The following is a 23,049-nucleotide window of genomic DNA, read 5'->3' on the forward strand; positions in this document are numbered from 1 at the left end:
TGGTAATTCAACATAAACCACTCCAGTACATACCGAGCCACCTATATTTCATGTAAGATTTCACCTTGCCAGTAAGAATATAAGTGCATTCATCTGAAAGCATAAGATTAGTAGCAATATGACAATCACCAAGATTTATTTTTGGTCAGTGGTAAAAAAGAATTATTTTAAGCACTACCATAGTTTCTTAACATCTTAAAAAATATCAAAACATTAAATAGTGTACAATTCAACTTCTGACTCTGGAAAACATTAATGAAGTTATTTACTTTGGTTTTTTAAAAAAGTCAGTAAAAGTTATTGAATTTACTGGAATAAAAGACAAATCCATTCAGAAGAATCCTTTGTGTATTTATTGATAATCCCAGTAGCAATAACCAGTCATAGATCCCAAGAATAAAAGTTTGTATCAATACAGTATTATTTAAAATTCTTACACTGTGAGAACTGCAGTTTGATAGCTTTTATAGAAGTAGTCCATCCTTGGAAAAATCTCATACTTTAAGATACCAGTAAAAATAAAGTAAGACAAGAAGGCAGATATTGAATTAGGAAAAACATACAGATTAATCAGTTTTACTTTTTCATTACATAAGAAGTTAGAAATTATATCTGAATTAGCAAAAAAGCTAAACAAAATGTGGTCCAAATTTATTATTTGTTTTAAAATAAATACCTATGACTCTTCTATGTAGGGTGAACAAAGTAGAATACATTTAATTTCCAGATAGGGTGAAAATCTTCATTTAACACCACTCAAAATTTACTAATATGTCAGCACATGTTAATAGGTTTATAATGACACAATTACCTGTCACTTGTCCTAAGGAAAACAAGAAAAAAGCAAAATAAAACAAGCCTTTATAGGGTTTACTAAATTGTTCTGCCAAAGCACATCTGAGGAATTGTGTAATGTACAATTCATTGAGTGCTACAATGAAATAGGGACGTTGAGATATAAAGAGACACTTTAGGTGGAGTAACCAAGAAGAAAGACCCAGATACTGCCTCATATTGATGGTTCTGATTCATTACAGAAATGGAAGACTAAAGGAAGACAGGTTAGCTGTTTCCAAGTATTTAAAGGATTGCCACAGACAACAGAAGAATGCTTTGCTCTTCTTTGCTCTAGAGGCCAGAGGAAAATTCCAGCTTAGTGGAAGAAAAAAATATATACATAACAAATGGAGTGTTTCAACAGTAGAATATATGAGATTCTGAGGTGGGATGGGCCCCATTATAGGAAATACTTAAGCACAAGCTGACAGAATGTCAGCAATGATGTAAAGAGAATTCAATGAGCTCTATGCCTTCTAATTCTAAAGACATGTATCCCTTAAGAAATTTGAAATTCAAAGTGAGCTGAATTATTTCATTGTATTGACAAACGACTTGCCTATATTCCTGTAGTCACTTTTGATTATTGACTTTGGTGTTTCTGAAATAATGTAAAATCATCCTTCATATCTGGCAAGATGCCTCCTGGGGAAGCTCAGATGGTTTTAGACACACAATGGCCTTATTTTAATAAATATATCCTTTTCTGCAATGGCACATTCTCACTAAGTTGCACACACTCACACCACTAATCTCTCACCTGTGACTGAGAAAGAAAAAAAAAAAAAACAAACCAAAGATTTCCACAGAGAATAGTAGAAATTTTATTAAAAATCGCCTAGAAAATTTAAATACTGCCAATCACATTCAACTTGAAAGAATCATGGAAGTCTCTTTGTAATTGTGAATTTTCTTTCAAATATAATTTTAAGTAAGTAGATCACTGACTAGGACTTTTATAAAACTTTTATTTGAATAATTTTCTCTTATGATCTCTTTACATATGATATATTTTAAGCTTTCTGTGTTCCTAACACATTTTTATACTCAGGAAAGGTAAAACCATGTCCGAATGCTTATATCGTAAGTGGTTTTAAAGAGCTCTATGGTGGTTTTTTTTTTTTTTCTGAGATACAATTAATTTTTGGATCATTTTCAAGCTGGAGGATGTGCAGAGGAACCATAATCAAAAGCCTTGTTTTTAACATGTGACCACAGAAGAAAAAGCAATTTTATGACCTGCCTGAGCCAGCTCTTATTGGCAATGGCAGAGCTAAGGCAGAACCCAAGCTGCTACTGCCCAGTACACTGTTTTTACCCTCCACTGCTTAGTTCAATGTAATTCTCCCCTGAGTTGATTTAAATGCTTTCATCAGTACTAACGGTTTGTGCTCAGAGTGTACTCTATGGTATAACAAAGTAAGATTTGTTTTCTTGATCTTGTAATATTAAGACTATTGAATCAAGTCTTCTTTTATATTACTTACCTTAAGAAAATATCTCATTTCTCAAAATAAATACATAGATATTTAATATAAAAATAAATGAACAACAAGTACTGACAAACCACAATACATTTTATAACGTTATGGAGAAACAAACACATATTGATGAATCAGGCATTTGTTTATCAGAAGGAATCCATTTTTTACTAAGGAAAACCTAAGAAAAATGGAAAATAAAAACACCAAGAGGGGTGGAATGCGAAAGGAGTCTGCATGTCTGCTTCCAAAACAAAGAAAGGCAGGAGAAAGAAAAATAGAATGTGCCCATAAAAGCTACATAAAATGGGACTCTCACTTGAAAAAATTAAGATAAACTCCAGCACACCTTGTGCGTTGTACATGCTGACAGAAGGGTTGTTACAGACCGCCGGTTCCCCAAGCAATGTATTATAGGGATTGTTAGTACCATGCGGACGAAGCAGAGCACTGCTTATAAGATGATTAGCCATGGCTCCTGGAGCAGCCCCATAGAAAGACAGAGAAAAAAAAAAAAAAAAAAGGTCAATCAGGCAAATGTGTTTGAAAAAAAGAAAGGAAACATTTAGAATGACAACAATTGATATAGTCCTGATTACAGGCAGGCAGCTAACTAGACAAAAAATATGCCACTTAGAGCACACATTTCCAACAATGCACATATCTGAGTCAATGGGAAAGAAAGAAAATGATTTACAATGTTGATTAAGCTACATTTAAGGTTTTATCTTTCCCAAGGTGTATGCAAGAATATATTCCCATGCTTGCTAAAAATTAAAATTAAAATGAAAAAAAGCAAAATCTAATCATTCATACAAACAAAACACAAAACACAAAGCAAAAGCCAAAAAAAAGTTTAAAACACACACAAAAAAGCAAAAATTAAACAAAACATTCCCTCATTCACAGAAACCATTGGGTTGTTTCCAATGAAAGTAAAAAAGGATAAAAGGCAACATTTATGATAAAACACTCATTTGGAGAGCAGTTGTTGACACAACAGAATTTGACATTTCTGAAATTCTATCAAGAGGAATCATTTAAGATGAAATAAAATAAAATATAATCACTCATTAGTACACCATGGTAAGTATACTAATTTGGTGATCTTACAAATCTGACAAAAAATCATATAGATGCTATTTTTAAATATTTTAAATAAATTATTAACTTTATGATGTCAAGAAGTATACACATATACAATTCCATTTTCCGTTTTCCATTTTCCAACTGGTTGTTTGGAATTTGACATAGCAATGAAACAGTGCTAAATTCTTTCACCCTTTTGTGAATACTTTTTGTTCTTAGTTTCTAACACCATCAGTATGAGTTGCAACTTTCCATCCTCCAAAGCCATTTAACCAAGAAGCAAAGATCAGAGGAGAAGTTTTATTAATATACTTAGGACATTTATGAAAATAATAGACAGAATTGTGTATTTGTGTTAGATGAATAAAGAAAGGAAAAGTCACAAAGGAAAGCAAAATACAAATTGCATGAGAATAGTCATGTTGAACTGACAGGTATATGTTAATTTAAATATATGTGTTAGAAGATGAAAACACAAGCTATAGGCTGAGAGACAGATTTGTAAAACAAATTTACAAATATTTGTAATCCAAAAAAGAACTAGTATTGAGCATGCAGAAAGAAGTCTCAAAAGTCAACATTAAAAAAAACTAATAGCAACAACAAACACTTCAATTAGAAAATGGTTCAAAAGCATACACAGATATTTCATGGAAGAGGATATACAAGTGGCAAATAATCTTATGAAACAAATTGTTATTGGCCTTAGAGAAATACAGGTTTAAACTGCAATGAGACATTACTACACATCTAAAATAAAAATGGTGAAAAACATTAAATGATGGCAAGAATGCAGAGAAATGATTATTCATACATCATTGGTAGGAATGTAAAATAGCACAGCCGCTCTGGAAAACAGTTTGGCAGTTTCTTATAAAACTACTTGTGCAATTACTATGACACCCAGCAACTGCATTATTGAACATTTATCCCAGAGAAATGGAAATTTACATTCACACAAAAACCTGTACATGAATGCTCATTGCAACTTTATTTGTAGTAGCTCCAAACTGGAAACAACCCAAATTTCCTTCAAGTGGTGAGTGGTCAAACATTCTGTAGTATTACCACACCATGAAGTACTAGTCAACAAACAAAAGGAACAAACTACTGATACACATAAAAACTTGGATAAATCTTTAGAGAATTATACTGAGTAAGAAAAGTCAATCCCAAAAGTTTACATACTGTATAATTCCATTTATACATGTAACATTCTTGAAATGACAAAATTATAGAAATGGAAAACAGATAAGTGGTTGCCAGGGGTTAAAGATGGAGGATGGAGATAAGTGAGTATTGTCATGAAAGGACAACATGAAGCATCCTTGTGGTGATAAAATTATCCACTCTGTATCTTCACTATGATGTGTGTAAACATGAACTTTGTGAGTAAAATTGCATAGAACTAAACACATACATACAAATACAATTAACTACAGGTTAAACTAAAGAAATCTGAACAAGAGTGGTGGATTGTATCAATATTCATATTCTGGTGTGATATTGCAGTATAGTTTCACAAGATATGAGGGAAACTGGATAAGTGATACAGTATCTCTCGGTATTATTTCCTACAACAGCATGTGAATCTACCATTATCTCAAAATAAAAAGTAATCTAGGCAGGGCACAGTGGTTCACACTTGTAATCCCAGCACTTTAGCAATCTATATTAAATTAATGAAACAAAAAAATGCCACTCCTAAAAAATGTTAAAAATGAGAAGGGAAGTGTGGGTAATAGTATTTTCAATCTTTTCTAAATTATAACTCTTTGTCAGAGTAAATTATCAGTCAACTAACAAATGTCTTAACCTCAACATTGAAAAAATGAACACCTCTTGATTTAAAGGACATTGTCACTTGTCAGATCTCTAGAGTTGGAAGGCACCAGTTCATTCAGGAAATAACTCATGTGATTGCTTCCTGTATTTCCTGCAAAGAATTAGCACAGAACTGTCACAGAATTTTTCACTTTCTAAGTGTTCAACATTTGCTTTCTGAAGATATAAAACATATACATCTAAACGTTCTTAAATAGTGCAACAGCAGATTTTCAATCTATTGTGTAATGGGCCTATAAGGGTATTATTTTCCATTAATGAATTAAATATATGGTATTTTATGAGAAAAAAAGAGTTTATCATAGTGCCCTTTGGACAAAAAAAATGAAAAATTGTACATCTTAAACATTTATATTGTTGATGTTCTACAAATTTAAGATTAATAAGAGGATTTAGTCTGCATAGCATATTAGAAAACCAAATTATCTGTAAATTGTACTTCCCATCTTATATTTATTATTCTAGATCTTTTTCAAGTAAAAAAGTAAAATTAGTTTTCTAATACAAATAATTTCTAAAATCACTCTAAATAAGCATTTAAATAGAAAATGAAAGGTATAAGTTAAAATGAACTAGTGTAAAAATCTTAAAAAACGTAATTGCCCAAATTCTTTACACTCCCTCAAAGATTAAAAAAGGGGCAAAATGTTTATGGCTAAGGCTTACAGCTGCATCTCTCCGTATTTCCCTTCATTGCTATACATTATCTAATTTGAACTAATTGGAAAACAAATAATAAGGTAAGGAGATTGCATGCCACTCTTCTTCCTTGCTTCATATAGCTTCAAAAGTAAAATATTTCTTTGTCTTAAATACATATATATTTTTTCTATATTGATCTAAACGAGGATAATTTGAAAAAAAGAAAAATGCACTTTTGAATAAGGAACAGTTGATTGGGAAGAATCAAATGCAAGGAAGAAGCAGGTAACTCAGCTTTGTGGTTTCTGTGTTTATCATTCAGTTTATAGAAAAGCCAAGAATACAAGAACAAAAAAGGATTAATCATACGAAAAAAGAGGAGTTTCATATTGGAATTCTAATGAAACTATCAAAGATTTTAAAAATAATCTATGTGGTTATATCTATCCTGGCATAAGTTTCCTTTTCAGTTTTTGTAAGTGTTTTCTAATTTTTAATGTATTTTAAAAGTACTTTGATCAGTGAAACTATTAATCTGAGAAGACAGTTAGTTCTAAAGTTCATTTTATTTTTCCATCATTTCCGCAAAGCTGGAAAATCCAGCAACAATGGCAGAAATACTACATAGCTAAGTGTATGACACAAAGGTGGTTACATGGAACAATATTTAGTCTCAGCCATGTGGCTTTGGTAGGTTGCTTCTTCACATCTCAATGCAATCCACAATCAGTTATTGATCTGTAGCTATAATGAATGCTATGCAGTCATAATTGGAGATCTATTTGCTGGTTACACTGAAACCATATAAACACTTATAAAAAATAATATAAAACTCTTAAGGAAAATGCATGTCCCGCTTTACCGTTGTTATTAATGACCTTTTCCTGACAAAATAAACTACTCGCTACTTAAAAATCACTTGCTTCTTTACTGATTAGCACTCACTTTCATGCCTCATGCACACTTGAAATCAATGTAATTATTGATTCTGAAATTAACTCTACAAATGGAGAGTTATAATTCAAATGAGGTCTTCGGCAACAGAAACAAAAAAGAAAGAAATGGAATTTGATGATTAGTGTCTTGCAAAGTGTATAAAGACACAGACCAGCTCTGTGGGTTTGTTAGTATGAAAGAGTAAGGGATATGTCTGAGTAATCAAACAATTATCCCTCATTTGAACCACCTAATGTAAGAATTAAATACTTTTCCATGACTATTCAGGACTTGGAGTGACCTCAAGAGGACATGCTTCCTATCACTCTACCAAACAAGTAACAATTTTCCTAGAAGGTACTATCTCATAGTTCCTACAGTCCACATTCACTAAGTAGAATGGTAGCACTGACTGTGCTGAAAACAAAACCTAGCTTGCTGCCAATGCCTAGATCTTTTAACTAAAAACTTGCACAGAAGCTGTCTTCCTCCCCCTTTTATGTGCAAAGTTACTTTTGTCTTTTCTCTGTAGCTGCACTGCATTTCTCTTGCCTTGGCTGAAGTCTATTCTGTTTGCTTTTGGCTGTCTCCCCAGTTGACTTAAGTCACTTTCAATTCTAATACTATCTTCCAGGATTCTGTCTACCCAGTCTCTTCCTCTTCATTCCAACCAGCTTCTGATTTGTAAACTTCCCTTCTAATAGCTGCGAAATTGTTGAAGACTTCCAAGAAGTTCAGTGTTTACAGACCATCTGTCACTGTTTTTCAGCTGAAAAGTTGGGCTTACTGGTTAGTCAGTTTGAAGACATACATACGATGGTGAACTTTGGGTGCTCAGGGAGGACAAGATAGTTACAATATTACGTATGTGAGAAGAATGTTCATGTGCTAATTTTTCCTGGAATGGAGGCACCATGAAAAAAAAATACACAGGGGTTTTCACTGCTCTACACCAAGTGTCTAAATAGTCCCTAGAACTCAAAAAATATTTGTTTAAGTAATGAAAAAACATATGTGAAATTGATGGCATCTTGAAAACATAACATTAAATCAAAGTTATTTGATCCATTATGAGTAGTCTTATAATTTTAGTAAATTTTTTAAGAGTGTCAATTGTCCAGCTCCTAATGTAATTTATTTCCTTCTAATCCTACACCAGGTACTCTACTATCTAAACTTTAAAAACAGAAATAAACAATCAATCATATATTATTTGGAAATACAAAAGGCTACCTGAATACTAACTGCAGATAACAACAGAAAACAGAACAAAACAAAAAACAACTCACTACCTGCCATGACTCAAAGTAAAAAGCTCAAATTGGGGTTAAAAATAAAGTGGCTATGTGAAAATGACAGCTCCTTAATTATTTAACTCACAAACTCCTGGCTATGGTCTAGTCATGCTTGCTTATTTGCTATCAGAAACAAGAATTAGCCCTTTAATAAAACCATGGAAAATTATTTAAGATTGAATTACAACATACGTGTATCAAGCACGGCAGAGTGTCTCACGCCTGTAATCCCAGCACTTTGGGAGGCTGAGGTGGGTGGATTACTTGAGATCAGGAGCTCGATATCAGCCTGGCCAGCATGGTGAAATCCTGTCTCTACTAAAAATACAAAAAAATTGGCCAGGCGTGGCGATGCATGCCTGTAGTACCAGCTACTCAGGAGGCTGAGGCAGGAGGATCACCTGAGCCTGGGAGGCAGAGGTTGCAGTTAGCTGAGATCACACCACTGCATTCCAGCCTGGGCGACAGAGCAAGACCCTGTCTCAATAAATGAATAAATAATAAAGAAAAACAATATATGTGAATCATTACCATGGTTGTCAATACAAGGCCAAGCACAAAATTTTTATTTCTGATGAAAGTGAGATACAAAGCAAAAACGATTTTCATATTCCATATTGAAAAAATTGGAGAAGTTTCTTTAACACATATTTAGAAGAAAGTCAGATCCTAAAGCCACTGAAGTAGATTCAGTTAAAATCATAGTCATTTTAAGAAGGGTTCTCTTCTTTTTTACTTTATTTATACCTGAAGGTCTAGACTGATAAAAAAAATTGTGAATAAGTGAATTTTGAATGAAATAATGAGTCACACTCTTCTCAAATGTATAGTTTTAACACAAAACTGTGATATTTCTTTTCTTATGAAAATAGAATAGGTGTTTTGACATTGGGAAGCCCTGAATGACAGCACTGTCTGGGCCGGTTCAGTGTAATATATGTAACTGAGGACTGGAAATCTAAGGCTGAATGATGCGCTTTGAAACTGTAAAGTAAAAAACAGATCTGAAAAAGGATGACAGTTGGATCTCACTTGAATCTATCATTCAGAAACATAACTCAAACAACGCTTCTTCTTGACAGCAGGCTAACAAAAGTATACTGAAAAGTTCTTAAAATAACTTGAATTGCCACTCTCCCCTGCCCTCAGACTTTATTTTTTTTGATGCACTTACACTCTTGTTTGATCATATTGAATGGCTAAAGTTTTAGAATTCAAAACCTTGGTGATCTAATGAACCAACTGAATACAACCATTCATCAATAGTCATATAACAATATGCCTCAATTTTCAAATTCTTATTTTATAAATATTTAAGATGGCAAATGTCCTGTTTGCTTTATGCTAATAAAATAGTTTTACTCTGATGGTGCTTTATTCTCTAATATCCTCCAGTCCAGTCCTTCATGTTTCTCTCTCCTTTGTCTTGACATAACATTTCTTATGAAGTCATTTCTAATATATACATTAACGTATATAAATTAGAGTTTTGCATAAAACAGAGTTACTACTGAGTGATGTCTCTCTATTTTTGTTTTCAGACCTTAATTTTGGCCCACAGTGGAGACTTCATTTTTTAACAGGTAAAAACAGTCTTTCTAATGGTTGTATCTTCTATGGCATTAACACTAACTTCAGTGTAAAGCAAGGGATCTTTCACAGGGAGATGAGATCTATGAAGCTGGGAAATCCTTAACACCACATGTAAAATGATTTAGGTGTATGTTTGTATGCTAAATTGTGCACATTCACACGTCTGCACTGCCTTCTGATGAAAGATTCCAATGGCTTTCATTTCCTTTACAAAGAATTAAAAAACTGGTATGAAGGAATGAGAGGTAAGTTTCTTTCCTTAGTGAGTAAAATATAATATAAACAAGAAAACTGAAAAAAGTAAATTAGAAGTACTCTAAATATATATTATATTTATATCACCTAATTGACTGTAAGATTGCATTATGGAGAAAGTTTATAACTCAGAATTTATAACTGAATAAGATTTTTAACATCATCTAATCTACCACCATTATTTAATACATAAAGAATCACAGGCTGAGGTATTTATAATTTTTTCAAGGTCACACATGACCTCTGGTAGTTTTATTTAAATATATTTAAATCTGTGATTTTCAAAATTTTTTTAGGATCCTCTTCCTCAAAAAATGTTTCAACATAATTTTATTAGGAGCCTTGTAGGGGTTCATTAACCTTTCCATATACTTTTTGATAATATTCAATTACTTTATTTTCATATTCTTGTATTAAATTATATAAAATAAATGAATAAAAAAGAAAGTAAATAGACAAAAGAAGAGGCTTCCAGAATTACAGAGAACAGATTCAATAGGCATTGTCTATTTTAAGTATTTTGTTTCCTATTTTTAGCTTTTTGGTGTAGCAAAACAATATCAACACACATAAACAATCTACAGAAAGTGCAAACAATGATTAGTTCAACTTTGTTGGGCTACTTTATAAAACAGGAATAACTATATAAATCAATACCAAGTCACTTATTAAAAAAAAGAATAGAATCTACATGACACCTTTCAAAGTTACATAAGTTTTAAAATCACAGAAACCATAATTTTAGATTTTAATGTTTTAATTTGAACAATGAAATTACAAAGAGTCAAAAAGAAATATTTTATTGAACGCTAAGAACTCTTTCATAATTTTTTTTCTAAAGTCATAAATTGAAGAGCTGACATCTTGATTTATCACACTGTGCACTTTTAATAGCCAACAAGTTTGCTATTAAATTTTAATCAACCTGCCTATTAAATTTCATTCAAATGGTTTGGAGATACTTCAGCTTCTTTTAATAGCTAATTCATTCACTGGGAATCCATTAATATGGATTTCAATGACACATTTTCTCTAAAGTACAGATTAAGTTATTGTTAGTTCAATATAAAATGACATAGTCTGATTTCAGAGGTGTTGCCTCTGTTTTAACATACAAATCCGAAGATTCAGAGTTGGGAAGCGTAGAAGTCACCTCTTCAATTCCTCTTATTTTGTATTAATTGGCTACATATGTGTCTTCTTGTCCAGACACATGAGTTTTTCCACAGCAAATACTTAAAAGTCAAATTGCTGGGTCATATCTTGTGCACATTTTCAATGTATTAAAGTAACATATTGCCTAAATGCTGTCAAACGTGTTTATACAATTCACTTTCCCATGAACAGTGCACTTATTCTGTCAAATTCTTGCTAGGATTTAGCATTGTCAGACTGACATTTTTGCCAATCAGATAGAGTATGAAATGGTATTTCATATCACTGTTATACTCTGCATTTCTTATTACTATAAAGGTAGGTAATTTTTCATATGTTTATTCACTATAAGGTTTTCTTTTTTGTGAGTTGCCTGTTCTTATCTTTTGCCCACATTTCTATTGGGTGGTTGGACTTCATTTATTAATTTGTAGACATTCTTTATACAACATGGGCACTAGCATTTTGTTTTTTATATGTGTTGTTTACACTTTCTCCCAACGGCTTATGTGTTATGATTACAGTTTCAATGTTGAGAAAATGATCTTATCTGTCTTTTTCTTATAGGTTGTGATCATTATTATTTTGTTTTTAAAAACTCCTTCTTTAGTCTAAAATCTGAACTATAATTTTTAAAGTTTTAAGGTTTTATATTTAATATTTTTCCATATTATGCAACACAACACTATCATATTGCAAATGAGGAAACTACTGTCATTAGATATGCAATGACATTATTCATATAATTAGCTAGAAACCAAAGCTCTTTAGAGATTTTATGTTTTCCAACTGCTTAAGCCAACAGTGGTAGGATTGAAACTCAGGATTGTTGGTGAATCTGCTTCAAAGCAAAGTGGTTGGTTTGCAGAAGTGAGGGACTCTTATTAGTAATTTGTTAATCCCTAAAGCTCATCTTTTGTAGTCAAAGCCATGTATTTCTGTGTTCTTTTAACTTGGACATTTTGAATTCTTTTGCATAGTACTCAAAGAATACTGAGTCTGAAAATCCTGGGGTAATTTTCCTTAACCACAGGCAAAATAGCAGTAAACCGCAGTTCTTTTTAGTAAATCAAAGGCACTTAGCAAAAAATATTTATCTTTGTCATTCACACAGTAGCAACTCAATTCATTTCCTCTAAATCAGAGTATTTGATAGTCTGCTAATGGTATGTAGTCAATTCTATAGCTATATTTATCTGTTACTTACACATTGCTTGTGAATTTGTGCTGAAATAAAACAAAATGCAGAACAAATGAAAGTATTATTAATAAAGACAAAATAATTTACCAAAGTGAAAAAAATATGACATTTAGTATAACTCACTGCCCAATATTGGTGTATTTTTAATATTGTGCAAATTATATAATCTTACATGCAGGTCTGTCGTGACTAAAATTTGATCTTTTAAATTGGAAGCTATATTTGAAAAGTGTGTCTGAACAAAATAGACATGAATTCAAATAAGGTATCCGTGAATAAAGAGATTTTTGATAATGTTACAGAAGGCTTATTTTATACTATGATCATAATCAGCTTTGTTCTATTTAGACTGAGGCTGATGCAGGAAACATATTGTTTCTATTTTTCTAAATCAAGATTGACTATCTTCCTTCTATCTATATATCCTCTCAAATCTTTCTTAATTCTCCAGTGATTTTCCAGGGTTGTAAATTACCTTCTATGAATGTGGTAGCTGACTTGTCTTACATTCTGAAGCGGCCACATTCCTTATTATGACAAATTATGAAGAAAGCTTATTATAAAAAATCATAGGAGAAGCTATCACATAAACAATTAAACTTTTAAATGGCATGTAGTATATAAAGCTGAGCTAGATAAAGTGCAAGCCTTTGTATGCAATTCAACAGGAGCTAATTTAATTAAATACTACCCAATTATTGGTTGTTACAATTTAAGTACTTCTTTCCAATGAGGCCTCTTTCTCTTTGCTAAACATATATCCTCCTTTCACATTTTAATTTTTTAGGTAATTGAATTAACTCCCATTTACCTCACAATAGCAGACGGAAATTAATACAGCCTATTTCTTAGAAAAATAATTTGAAGCAATGATGACTCTGTTAGAATTAACTTTGAATATTATATACGGTATTTACTTCATCACAACCTTTATGTTTACAATATTAGCAGGAACACTTTTCCAGATGAGAGACACAGTTCATGTTTTATTTGTTTTAAAATTCTGAATTATAAAACATATCATAGTTTTTGTTAAAACCAGAATTAGCAATACAATAATAAGAATTTTAATTTATAATATTATCACTGAAATTTCAACTGAAATATATATTCTACTTATTCCAGGCATTGCTGTATTGTCCTGACAGAAATGGGCACAGCTTCAAAAAATATCAAATTCAGGAGCACAAAGATCTGGGAAAAGTTATATCTTTTTTATTACTACATGATTATAGGGAAAAGCTATTTACCTGTTTTTCTAACATAATCTTTGCTCTCACCAAAATATTCATCCTTGTACTGAAATATAAAAATTTTAAATTAAAATAAAAAAGATTCTACAAATAAAATACTTTGAAAGCTTCCAGGAAAGAAAAATGACAATGAAATTCTTCTTACAATCTAAGCCCTACAATTGGACAATAATGTATAATAATTCAACATATTCTATATCAAAAATAGTTTTGTAAAAGTAATATGTGGTTTGCCAATCTATATCCTCATATATTCAGTTTTTTTGAGCATTTTTTTCCTTACATGGATAGGAAGAATCCACTCTAAAAAAACTGTGCTTGGAACAAAATAAAATGGAAGCAAATGAATAATACATGAAGGAATTTTAGAAATAAAGATGTGAATAACTTCACTGTTAAGAATATCTATTTTCCATATTAGGTGATAAAAATAAAGGTCATTTTGAAATACTTCCTTCAAATGACTATATCTATGTTCTAATCTTCAACTTCATGAAAAATTGTCATTATATGAAAAGAATGAAAAAAAAAAGAATAAATGTTTTTGTTATCTTGTATAGGGCTTTGTGGTCGGAAAGACCTTGTTGGAATCTACATGTTGCTTTTAATAGTCATGTGATCTTGGACAAGTTACTTTGACTACCAAGAAACTCAGTGTCTTCATGGATATAAAGAAAATGGATAATAAATAATGAACAGAGTACAATATGCAAATGACTACACACACATTAAAGGAGAAACACCAAATTTATCAACAAATATAAGGAGGCATATATTGTGTTCTATCAGAGAAAAGAACACCAGCAACTCCTAAGTTGGAATCTTCACACTTAGCTCTAAAAATAGGAATTTTTAAAAATTACATCTTCAATAACCTACGTGAAACAAATAGTAATATTTTAGAGCTAAGTGGAAATATTCTATAGCACTTATATTTAGAATTTATCAAGGTAGCTCACTGCAGCTTGTTTGATTCATAATAGAGGTAAGAAATACTGCTCATAATATGTGAGGTAATAACGTAATAAATCAATAAACATGAGGAAATTAAATAGAATTTTTAAAACCTCTCTTTTTAAAAGGATCTATGAGAGCTTTAGGTTAACAATAATAATAAATACAAACTGTTTATTATTGTTTAGTTGGCTGTGAGAGACTGGATTACTTGGATGAGTCATATCAGAGACAAAGTTGAACACAATGCATAAGAAGGACTTGCTGAGTAAGCAATAAGATTTTTTTCTTTTTCAGATCCTGCCAACAATTTATAGCCAAGGACCTTTGCCCTGGATTGATGGACATCAATATTTCATATACTTCATTTTTCCACTTGAATGGAGAGTTAACTCTGAAAATTATTTGGCTTCCTTGGGTTAAAAACCTGGGTATTAACAGCCTTGTTTAATTATCTGACTCAGCATCTCACTTAAAAAATCTGAGCCTATTTTGCCTTTGTGTTATTAAACTGATTTTCCTAACACAGGCGTCTTTATTTTATTGTTCCTCTTCTGATTGTGTCTATCAATAACATGTACATATATACCCTTTGTGTGTATATATATATATACACACACACATATTCTTTGTATATATATATACACACATATATACACACATATTATTTGTGTATATATATATCCTTTGTGTATATGTATATATACACACAGAATGCTGTTGCCTGATTTACACAGAATATAAAGAACAAAATTATAGACATACTAGACATAAATATAATAGTAATTCTTAAAAGAAAAATTTAACTATGTCATTGAATACTTATATTTGCATTCATATCAGTATAATGCTTGTTCAAAATAAAAATAGTTTGTTATATAGGTTACTCTGATTTGTTAACTTGCATAGCTAACATTATTAACTGTTTTTGCAAATTTCATAAGTAGATGTCAGATTATACTAGGAGCTGGTTAATATTTACAACCAATGATTTTATAATCCTTCAGAACAGCAAGGCTTTGGGGCAATACAGACTATTTTATGCATATGAGTCAAATTATATTTATTGACATTAATAAACTACAGTGAATGAGTATGAGTGTTTTGCCCTAGTAGCTTTAATTTATATAAATCATTAATCGCAGTAAAACACCACTTAGATTTTTTCATTTGCATTTTTTCTTTAAAAATATAAAAGCAAAATATGTTTAGAAGCCTGAATATTAATGGGGTGGCAGGTGATTTATTTTGAAGGTTCTTCTGCCTCAGTGACCAACCTCCTGGGAAAGACAATACAGGCTCTGAGAAAACTTTTGTTAAAAAGGGTTCTGAGCCACATCCCTGCTCCACTACATAATTGGTTATTCAGAAGAGCTGTCTGAATTGGAATAGTGTTCTCTAAGCTTCTGAAGGGAGAGGACAGGGCTTAGAAGAAAAGTGAAGGCAGTGTTTGCTTATGTCATTATCTAAGGTAGAGAGAAGAAATATATTACCTTTATTTCTTTGATGCTAAAACATGGTTATAAATCAAAAGTGGGAAATACAAATAAGCAGATGCAATGTGCATTTAATTTCTAATTTAGAAGTGACAATTCAGTTTTATTATTTTATTTTTTTGTTAGCCTCCAGGGTAGCACAATCTATTATTGTTTATTTTACTTGGCATTCAGTTAACCACTTCATTCTTCCCACCTCTGCAAAATAAAAATGAAAACAAAACTTCGGTAGTGAATGATGGATTTAAATATCTGATTACTTGAAGGCACTAGCAAGGACAAGTTTTCATTTTTTAGAAAGCATAAGTGAACTTCTGAATAAAACAATAATAATAATTATGTTCCAGGCCCTGTTGTAAGCAATTTACATATTAATATATTCATTTACTCCTCTCAAGGACCTTCTGAAGTGACAACTATTTATTTACCTATTGCATAGACCCTGAGAAGTTAAGCAATTTGCCAGAAGTCTCTGGATTAAAACTCAGGTGTCCATTCTTTGAACTATTAATGCAAAACTAAAATGAGTAGATCAACTACTTGCAAATATCTATTTGATAGCAGCATCTTTCCCCTCTGTAGCAACCATACTCCTAACAGATGGGGTCACTTTTCAGTAGGTAGTAATGCCACTAGCTATGAGCCAAAATTTACCCTTAAAAATCTATGAAAATAAATCCATTGTCATAGGAAATCACAGTTTTACCAATTACATATATTTACTGAGAATGCTTCTGCAGATTAATAAAGGTCTGAACTCTGAAAAGAGAATCCATCAGCATTTATAAATAAGTGCCACACATCTACAGATCAGTCTTCCTATATATAACAACTAAATTTGGCTCAAATAAATATACCTTACTAGTCAGATCTCTATGCATAAAAATCTAAATCAAATTAACTTGTGTGGGAGGTTGACAAGATGGAGGACGGGAGATTAGGGAAAAATAAAAAGCCATGATGCCAGCCAAGCAATTGTTCCAGAAGAAAAAGAATGCCCTGTTTTCTCATTCTACTACTCAAATTGAATATTTTTGCAATAACTTCAGGGCTGGGGTGGGAATGGGGCACTCTTTTGTGATTCAAAGATCCATATTGGTAAGAGCTACTTAGCAAAACTTGATTTTCAAAGGGAAGTCTCTGACCTCATTCTAACTAATTAAATAAAAAGAAAATGAAAAATATAATATTTATGATGAGATAAAGCCAATAGATAAAATATTTATGATGACATAAAGCCTAACAAATATAATATTTACAATAAGATAAAGCCTAGTTTCAGAAAATATCCTAATTTCTACATAGAGTTACTAAAAAAGTAGAAATATTTAACAATTCATGCCACTGTCAGAGGGAATGTCTCAGTAAACATTTCATTTTTGGATCAAACTGAAGTTTTAGAGGTATTGTTAATCTAAATAGTTCAAGGCTAGGCACAGAGGCTCTTGTCTGTAATCCCAGCACTTTGGGAGACTGAGGCAGAAGGATTGCTTGAGGCCAGGACTTCAAGACCAGCCTGGGCAACATAGCAAAACCTTATCCCTAAAAAAAGTTAAAAAAAAAGAAAATGGTGTGGGAGCCTCTAGTTCTAGCTACTCAGGACCCCGAAGCATGAGGATCACTTGAGCCCAGGAGTTCGAGGCTTCATTGAGCTATGATCGTGCTATTGCACTCCAAACTGGGTGACAGAGGGAGACCCTGGCTCAAAAAAATAAAAATAGCCAGGCGTGGTGGCTCACGCCTGTAATCCCAGCACTTTGGGAGGCCAAGGCGGGTGGATCACAAGGTCAGGAGTTCAAGACCAGCCTGGCCAACATGGTGAAACCCCGTCTCTACTAAAAATACAAAAATTAGCTGGGTGTGGTGGTGTGTGTCTATAATCCCAGCTACTCAGGAGGCTGAGGCAGGAGAATTGCTTGAACTGGGGAGATGGAGGTTGCAGTGAGCTGAGATCATGCCACTGAACTCCAGCCTGGGCAACAGAGCAAGACTCTGTCTCAAAAATAAATAAATAAATAATAAAATAAAACAAATAAAAGTAAATAAATAAATAAATAGCTCAAGATAAGATTTGGCCTGCAGAGATTATTGGTAGGAGATATGGGTGGAAAAGACTACTCTAGCTACAAGTCATTTCCACCGCTACCAGAAAGTTGGAGCTACTAGAGATTTGAATTAGATTTCCAACAGCCCTGGGAGGAGATTGGGGATTGAGTGCTGACTAAATCTTCAAGGTATGAGCAAAATAGTAAATATTTAAATGAACCAATGAATAAACCATCCTGAAGTCCTATGAGTTTGTAAAAACTTGGGTCTGGCCAAGAGTTCATCTTTGTTGAAACTCTCTATAATCAACCATCACCTTACAGCTCTTCTAAAGCTCCTTCTACTTGTGTATATAGTTGGATCGCTAAAGTTAACTTGATAGTAGTGCTGGCTTATTGGCCTCAAGGAATTCTGAATTTGTCTAAGTGTGTAACATTGTGCCAAACAGGTTGGCTGGAGAAAAATATTTGAAAATGTACAGAAAACATTTTGTGAAACACCTTCATGTTTATAGATATTGAAAGTACAATTTTAATGAAAGATTTTAAAGAGATAAAGTGATGAAACAACAAACTTCCAAAGAGAATATAAAGGAATTAATATACTCATTGAAAATTATTATATCAATAAATCTTCCAAGGCTTCACACGCTTCCAAGGAGTAAAATCCCAATAGTAATCAAATTTATCACATTGGGAAATCTAGAAAGGTAATCTCATAGTTATGCTACAACAAGCTGATTCAAGAACAGAGTATTTGAGATGGTTTAAAAAAAGAATACCATTGAAAAGTAGTTCTACACTGCATGATGTATTCTTTATTCCTAATGGATCCTAAAGATGATAATGATTGATTCTTGTTTGTAAGAATAGAAGATAAGACATACAAAATTATAAAATAATACTTTTTTGATGAATTGACCAGTGGAATGAACAGGGAAGAAAACCTAAATTAAAAATAGGACTAATTTTTGGACAACAGCTTGTCATTTTCAAGGATCAGAGCTATCTTAAAGACAAAAATAAGAGATTCAATACATCTAACTTACAAAGAAAGGAAAATGGAGTCTGAATTTAAAAAAAAACACTATCTATAAAAAACTAAATGAATGGGAAGTTAGAATATATGAAGATGTAAAGATGTAGTATCTAGATTTTTATTTTAGTAATAGAGAATATAATCTTTTGCATTAACAGAAGTGAATAACTATGTTGCTTAGGTGACTGTTTATCTGAAAAGATGAATCTTGGATGTCACCTACCTAAATATGATACACACGCCTGAATGCAGGGAAGATAGGACCCTGGGAAATAAGACAAGATTAAAGAAGGAGGTTAAAGACTATCTTCAGAGACATAATATGAAGAAACAAAATTTCAAGTAGTCCACTCATCTAAGATTAAAAAATAAGATGAGAATAAAACTAGGAGTTTCTGACTTGAGGGGGACTAAGAAATTAATATAGGAAGTGAAGAAGATCACTATGATTTCTAGCACCAATAAAGTCACTAAGTGAAAGGAAGAATATATATCCTGATGAAATGATCACTACCTGGGCACCCTTTAAATTACAAATGCAATTTAATTCTCTACACAAAGTCATCATTAAATTAACTTATTCAATGTCACAAGAAATTGTATACCCTTCCTTTAACAGCTGTATGAAATATCCTTTAAAACTAGAGATTTTGATAAACAGACTTAAACATATGACCGGCCAATATAAACTAATATTATTTCCTTTAAATATATTTCAAATTGATCCAGTTATCCACAAATCACTATATTCAAAGTTGATTAAATTCTTGAGAAGCAATTAAAAAGGAAGAAACTAGTAGTGTTATATAGTGATTAACTTTAAGCCCATAAATAGTATGCATTCATAGCAGTTTTTACTGAACTGACACACCTTACTATCTTTACATGAATTTAGACGACAATATTAGACAAAATAATAATTTTACATATTTTATTTATCCTAATATACAACAATTCATCATTAAAATCATATTACCTCATTCTTTGTTTAATCAATAATTATTCAATGCCTTCTGGGATCATTAAATGAAAGATAGTTCTATCAATAAATCCTACAGGTAAGGACAGTTCTCTTTCTTGGAACATGCAGTAAATTTTCTTATATATGGAATTGTTTAAAGAATACAGAAAATTAGTCATATGTAAGCAAATTAATCCTAGGTTATGGAGGTTTTTGTAAGTAATTTGTTCTTTATGATTTAAAAGTAATGTCAAAAAGTTAGAATACTCATATTAAAAGAAATTTTCACAAACTAAATATTAAAACTACATTGAACAAGATAAGAATACTTGAGATATATTGTCTAAATTAATATATTCTAGCCAATAAAAACAAACTAATAATGAAACAAAATACCAGGAGGTAGCTGTTTTATTTTAATACATTTTCTTCATATTTGGAGGAATATTCTCACTCACTATTCTTACTAATCAAGAAAAAGTGATGAAGATAATTTTAAATCATCACTAGTTCATAGTCACTATATTGTTGCTCCAAACAACACATGAAACTCAATTAAGATTATATTAAAACATGGATCCCTGCATCAAATTCAGTTTTGACACTGCCTGTCCTAACTTCTTTATATAGATAAGATGAAATTGTTTGTACTTGAGTACAAATAATTGAGAGTACTAGCATCTGAATCTTTCTGAATTATAAGCCATAATTATTACATTATTTCTTCCTAAGTAGCATAAAATATAACAAAAAACTAACAGAAATAAGTTAAAAACAAAATAATAATTCTAGTTTGGGGATACAAAATAATAATATCGATCATAAAAATAACTTAAATTCATGCAAATGCCTCCTTCTCAGATAAAACTATATTCTAAATATTTCTCATTGCTGACTGTAGTAGTCTTTCGGTCTTCACAAATGTTGCATCTAGTCATTTTTACTGCAGCAAAATGAATTCTAATCATATCCCCACACATACACACACGGAAAGAGAGAGAGGCTGAGAGAGAAAGAGAAAGAGAGAGAGAGAGAGAAAGAGAAAGAGAGAGAGAGAAAGAGAGAGAGAAAAAGAGAGAGAGAGAATGCAAAGATCAAGGAAAAAAACTCAATCACAAACAAAACAATAGATTAAGGGAACTTCATTTCTTCATTTCAAAAATCTAAATGCTGCCCAGGGAGCATTGAACGACAAGCACATACACAAAAATCATAATATACCCAAAAGTATCTTTTTTCCTATATCTTTAAATATCCAATATTATCCAGATAAGTCTTTTAGATATTAAGATGTGATTTTTTCCAAGTACACAGGTTGCCTTAAGTATGTATTAGACAGTATACTTTTACTTCCGCAAAGACTATGAAATTGCTTTATACCTAAGACAATGTGGAACTCTATGATGCTTAGCCGACTATATAGCCATATAATTGCCCATTTTTCACGGCTTCCAATAAGGCCTGACAGCTCTCCAGTTTATAGCAGCAGCAGATGACTAGGAAAAAAAGTTTCTTATTTTCTAATTTCCTTTTGGAAAAGACTTCTGGAAAATTCAGGATTTTTTTTTAAAGCAGCTTATGAATAACGGAACACATTGCTACACTCAACCAAGTTTTATGTTCTTACAATATTTCTATCAAGTGGAACAGGTTCAGAAGTTGCAAATAAAGCAATGAATTTAAGGACTTCTTAAAGTAATCAGAAAAGTAATAAATACGAAAAATTATTTCTAATTACCTCTGTTGAGTGACGCTGAACTGTTTATGTCTCCAGTAATAAAGGAAGACTCTGACTGCTTTCGAACCGTGTCATTCCACATTCTACGGATTCGGCTCTGGATGGGGGAAAAGGCAGAAAGAAAATGAACTCATGATGCAGTGAATTTTCACACAAATCATTCTTTTCTTTTCTGTCATAGTTATGTGAGACCTTTGTTTCTAGCATTTGGCAAACAGACAACTACATGTTTGCGGTACAGTAGCATAAGAACATCAGAAATAACTTTCATGATAATACATGGTTCTCATTAACTGTATTCCTAAATGCCTATATACCAAAGATAATTATAACCATGAAAAAAGAAATAAATGTAAAGTACTATACCAATTTAAATATGTTGAAGATATACAGAGGTATATATCTTCAGACAGTTAGAATTAGAAAATTTTAATTTCCAAGGTAAAACAAATTATTTTTACTGTAACTTTTATTGGAATGGGAAAGTTTAACTATGCATTAAATTGCCAGTTCTAACAAAAGATTTAGTTTAAGCAATCAGAATCTTGCAAAAGAGTTTGCTAAGAAAAGAAAATAGAACATTATTAAAATGCTACCGAACTTAAATTTTCCATAACTTTTATACGAAGATCAATGTAATTTTAGGGATTACATAACTATCCTGACTTTTCTTTGTTTGAAGAATATAAAGTTAGTTGATTCATTGCTTCCATAGGAAGTTTTATAGATAACTAAAAATTCTTAAATTATTATTGACATTCTTAAATTCAAATTTCTAAGTGTCAGATATTATAAACTTTTTCCATTGGGGGATTTTTTTCTTTTTTATTCTGTTATAGCATTTTACTGAGTTATGGGTCAAAAAAGCATTAACAATCTTGTGAGGAAGAAACAAAATATTTTCAGAAGTTTTTCCAAGGCTGAAATAGTTATAAGAAACATTACTACTACTTATGAAACCACGCCTACAATGAGTTCTGTTCCAAATACATTTGAACTCCTTGAATAATGGGAGCAACCAATCTTAGAATATTAGACAATTGATTTTATGAATCTTGGAACATGCTTACTCTTCAGAAATATTGTTGTATATCATATTTTCCCTAGGTTGACAAATGTGTGCATGCACACACACACAGACACAGACACACACAGAAAACTAATAAACAAAAGGACAATGTTGGGAGCCAGTCTCTCACATTTGTTTTATTAGTTGGTTAATTAATTAATTAAA

General features: G+C 31.6%; 1 protein-coding gene across 50 annotated transcripts in view; it reads right to left on the reverse strand.

Annotated features, from left to right (window-relative positions):
* ADGRL3 (adhesion G protein-coupled receptor L3) overlaps positions 1-23,049 on the reverse strand; it is an 858,853-nt gene that overhangs the window by 11,457 nt on the left and 824,347 nt on the right. For 30 of the 50 annotated variants that reach the window (XM_063723423.1, XM_063723422.1, XM_054553940.2 and 27 more), the window contains 2 exons: positions 21,816-21,912; positions 2,668-2,796 (listed from right to left, as the gene is read on the reverse strand). In XM_063723423.1, the coding sequence (XP_063579493.1) occupies positions 2,668-2,796; positions 21,816-21,912 (226 nt within the window). The remainder of the gene's footprint in view (positions 1-2,667; positions 2,797-21,815; positions 21,913-23,049) is intronic. The other 20 variants (XM_063723430.1, XM_063723427.1, XM_063723429.1 and 17 more) reach the window with 1 other exon arrangement.

Source organism: Pongo abelii, chromosome 3, assembly GCF_028885655.2.
Source record: "Pongo abelii isolate AG06213 chromosome 3, NHGRI_mPonAbe1-v2.0_pri, whole genome shotgun sequence".
In the NCBI taxonomy this organism is placed as follows: domain Eukaryota; kingdom Metazoa; phylum Chordata; class Mammalia; order Primates; family Hominidae; genus Pongo; species Pongo abelii.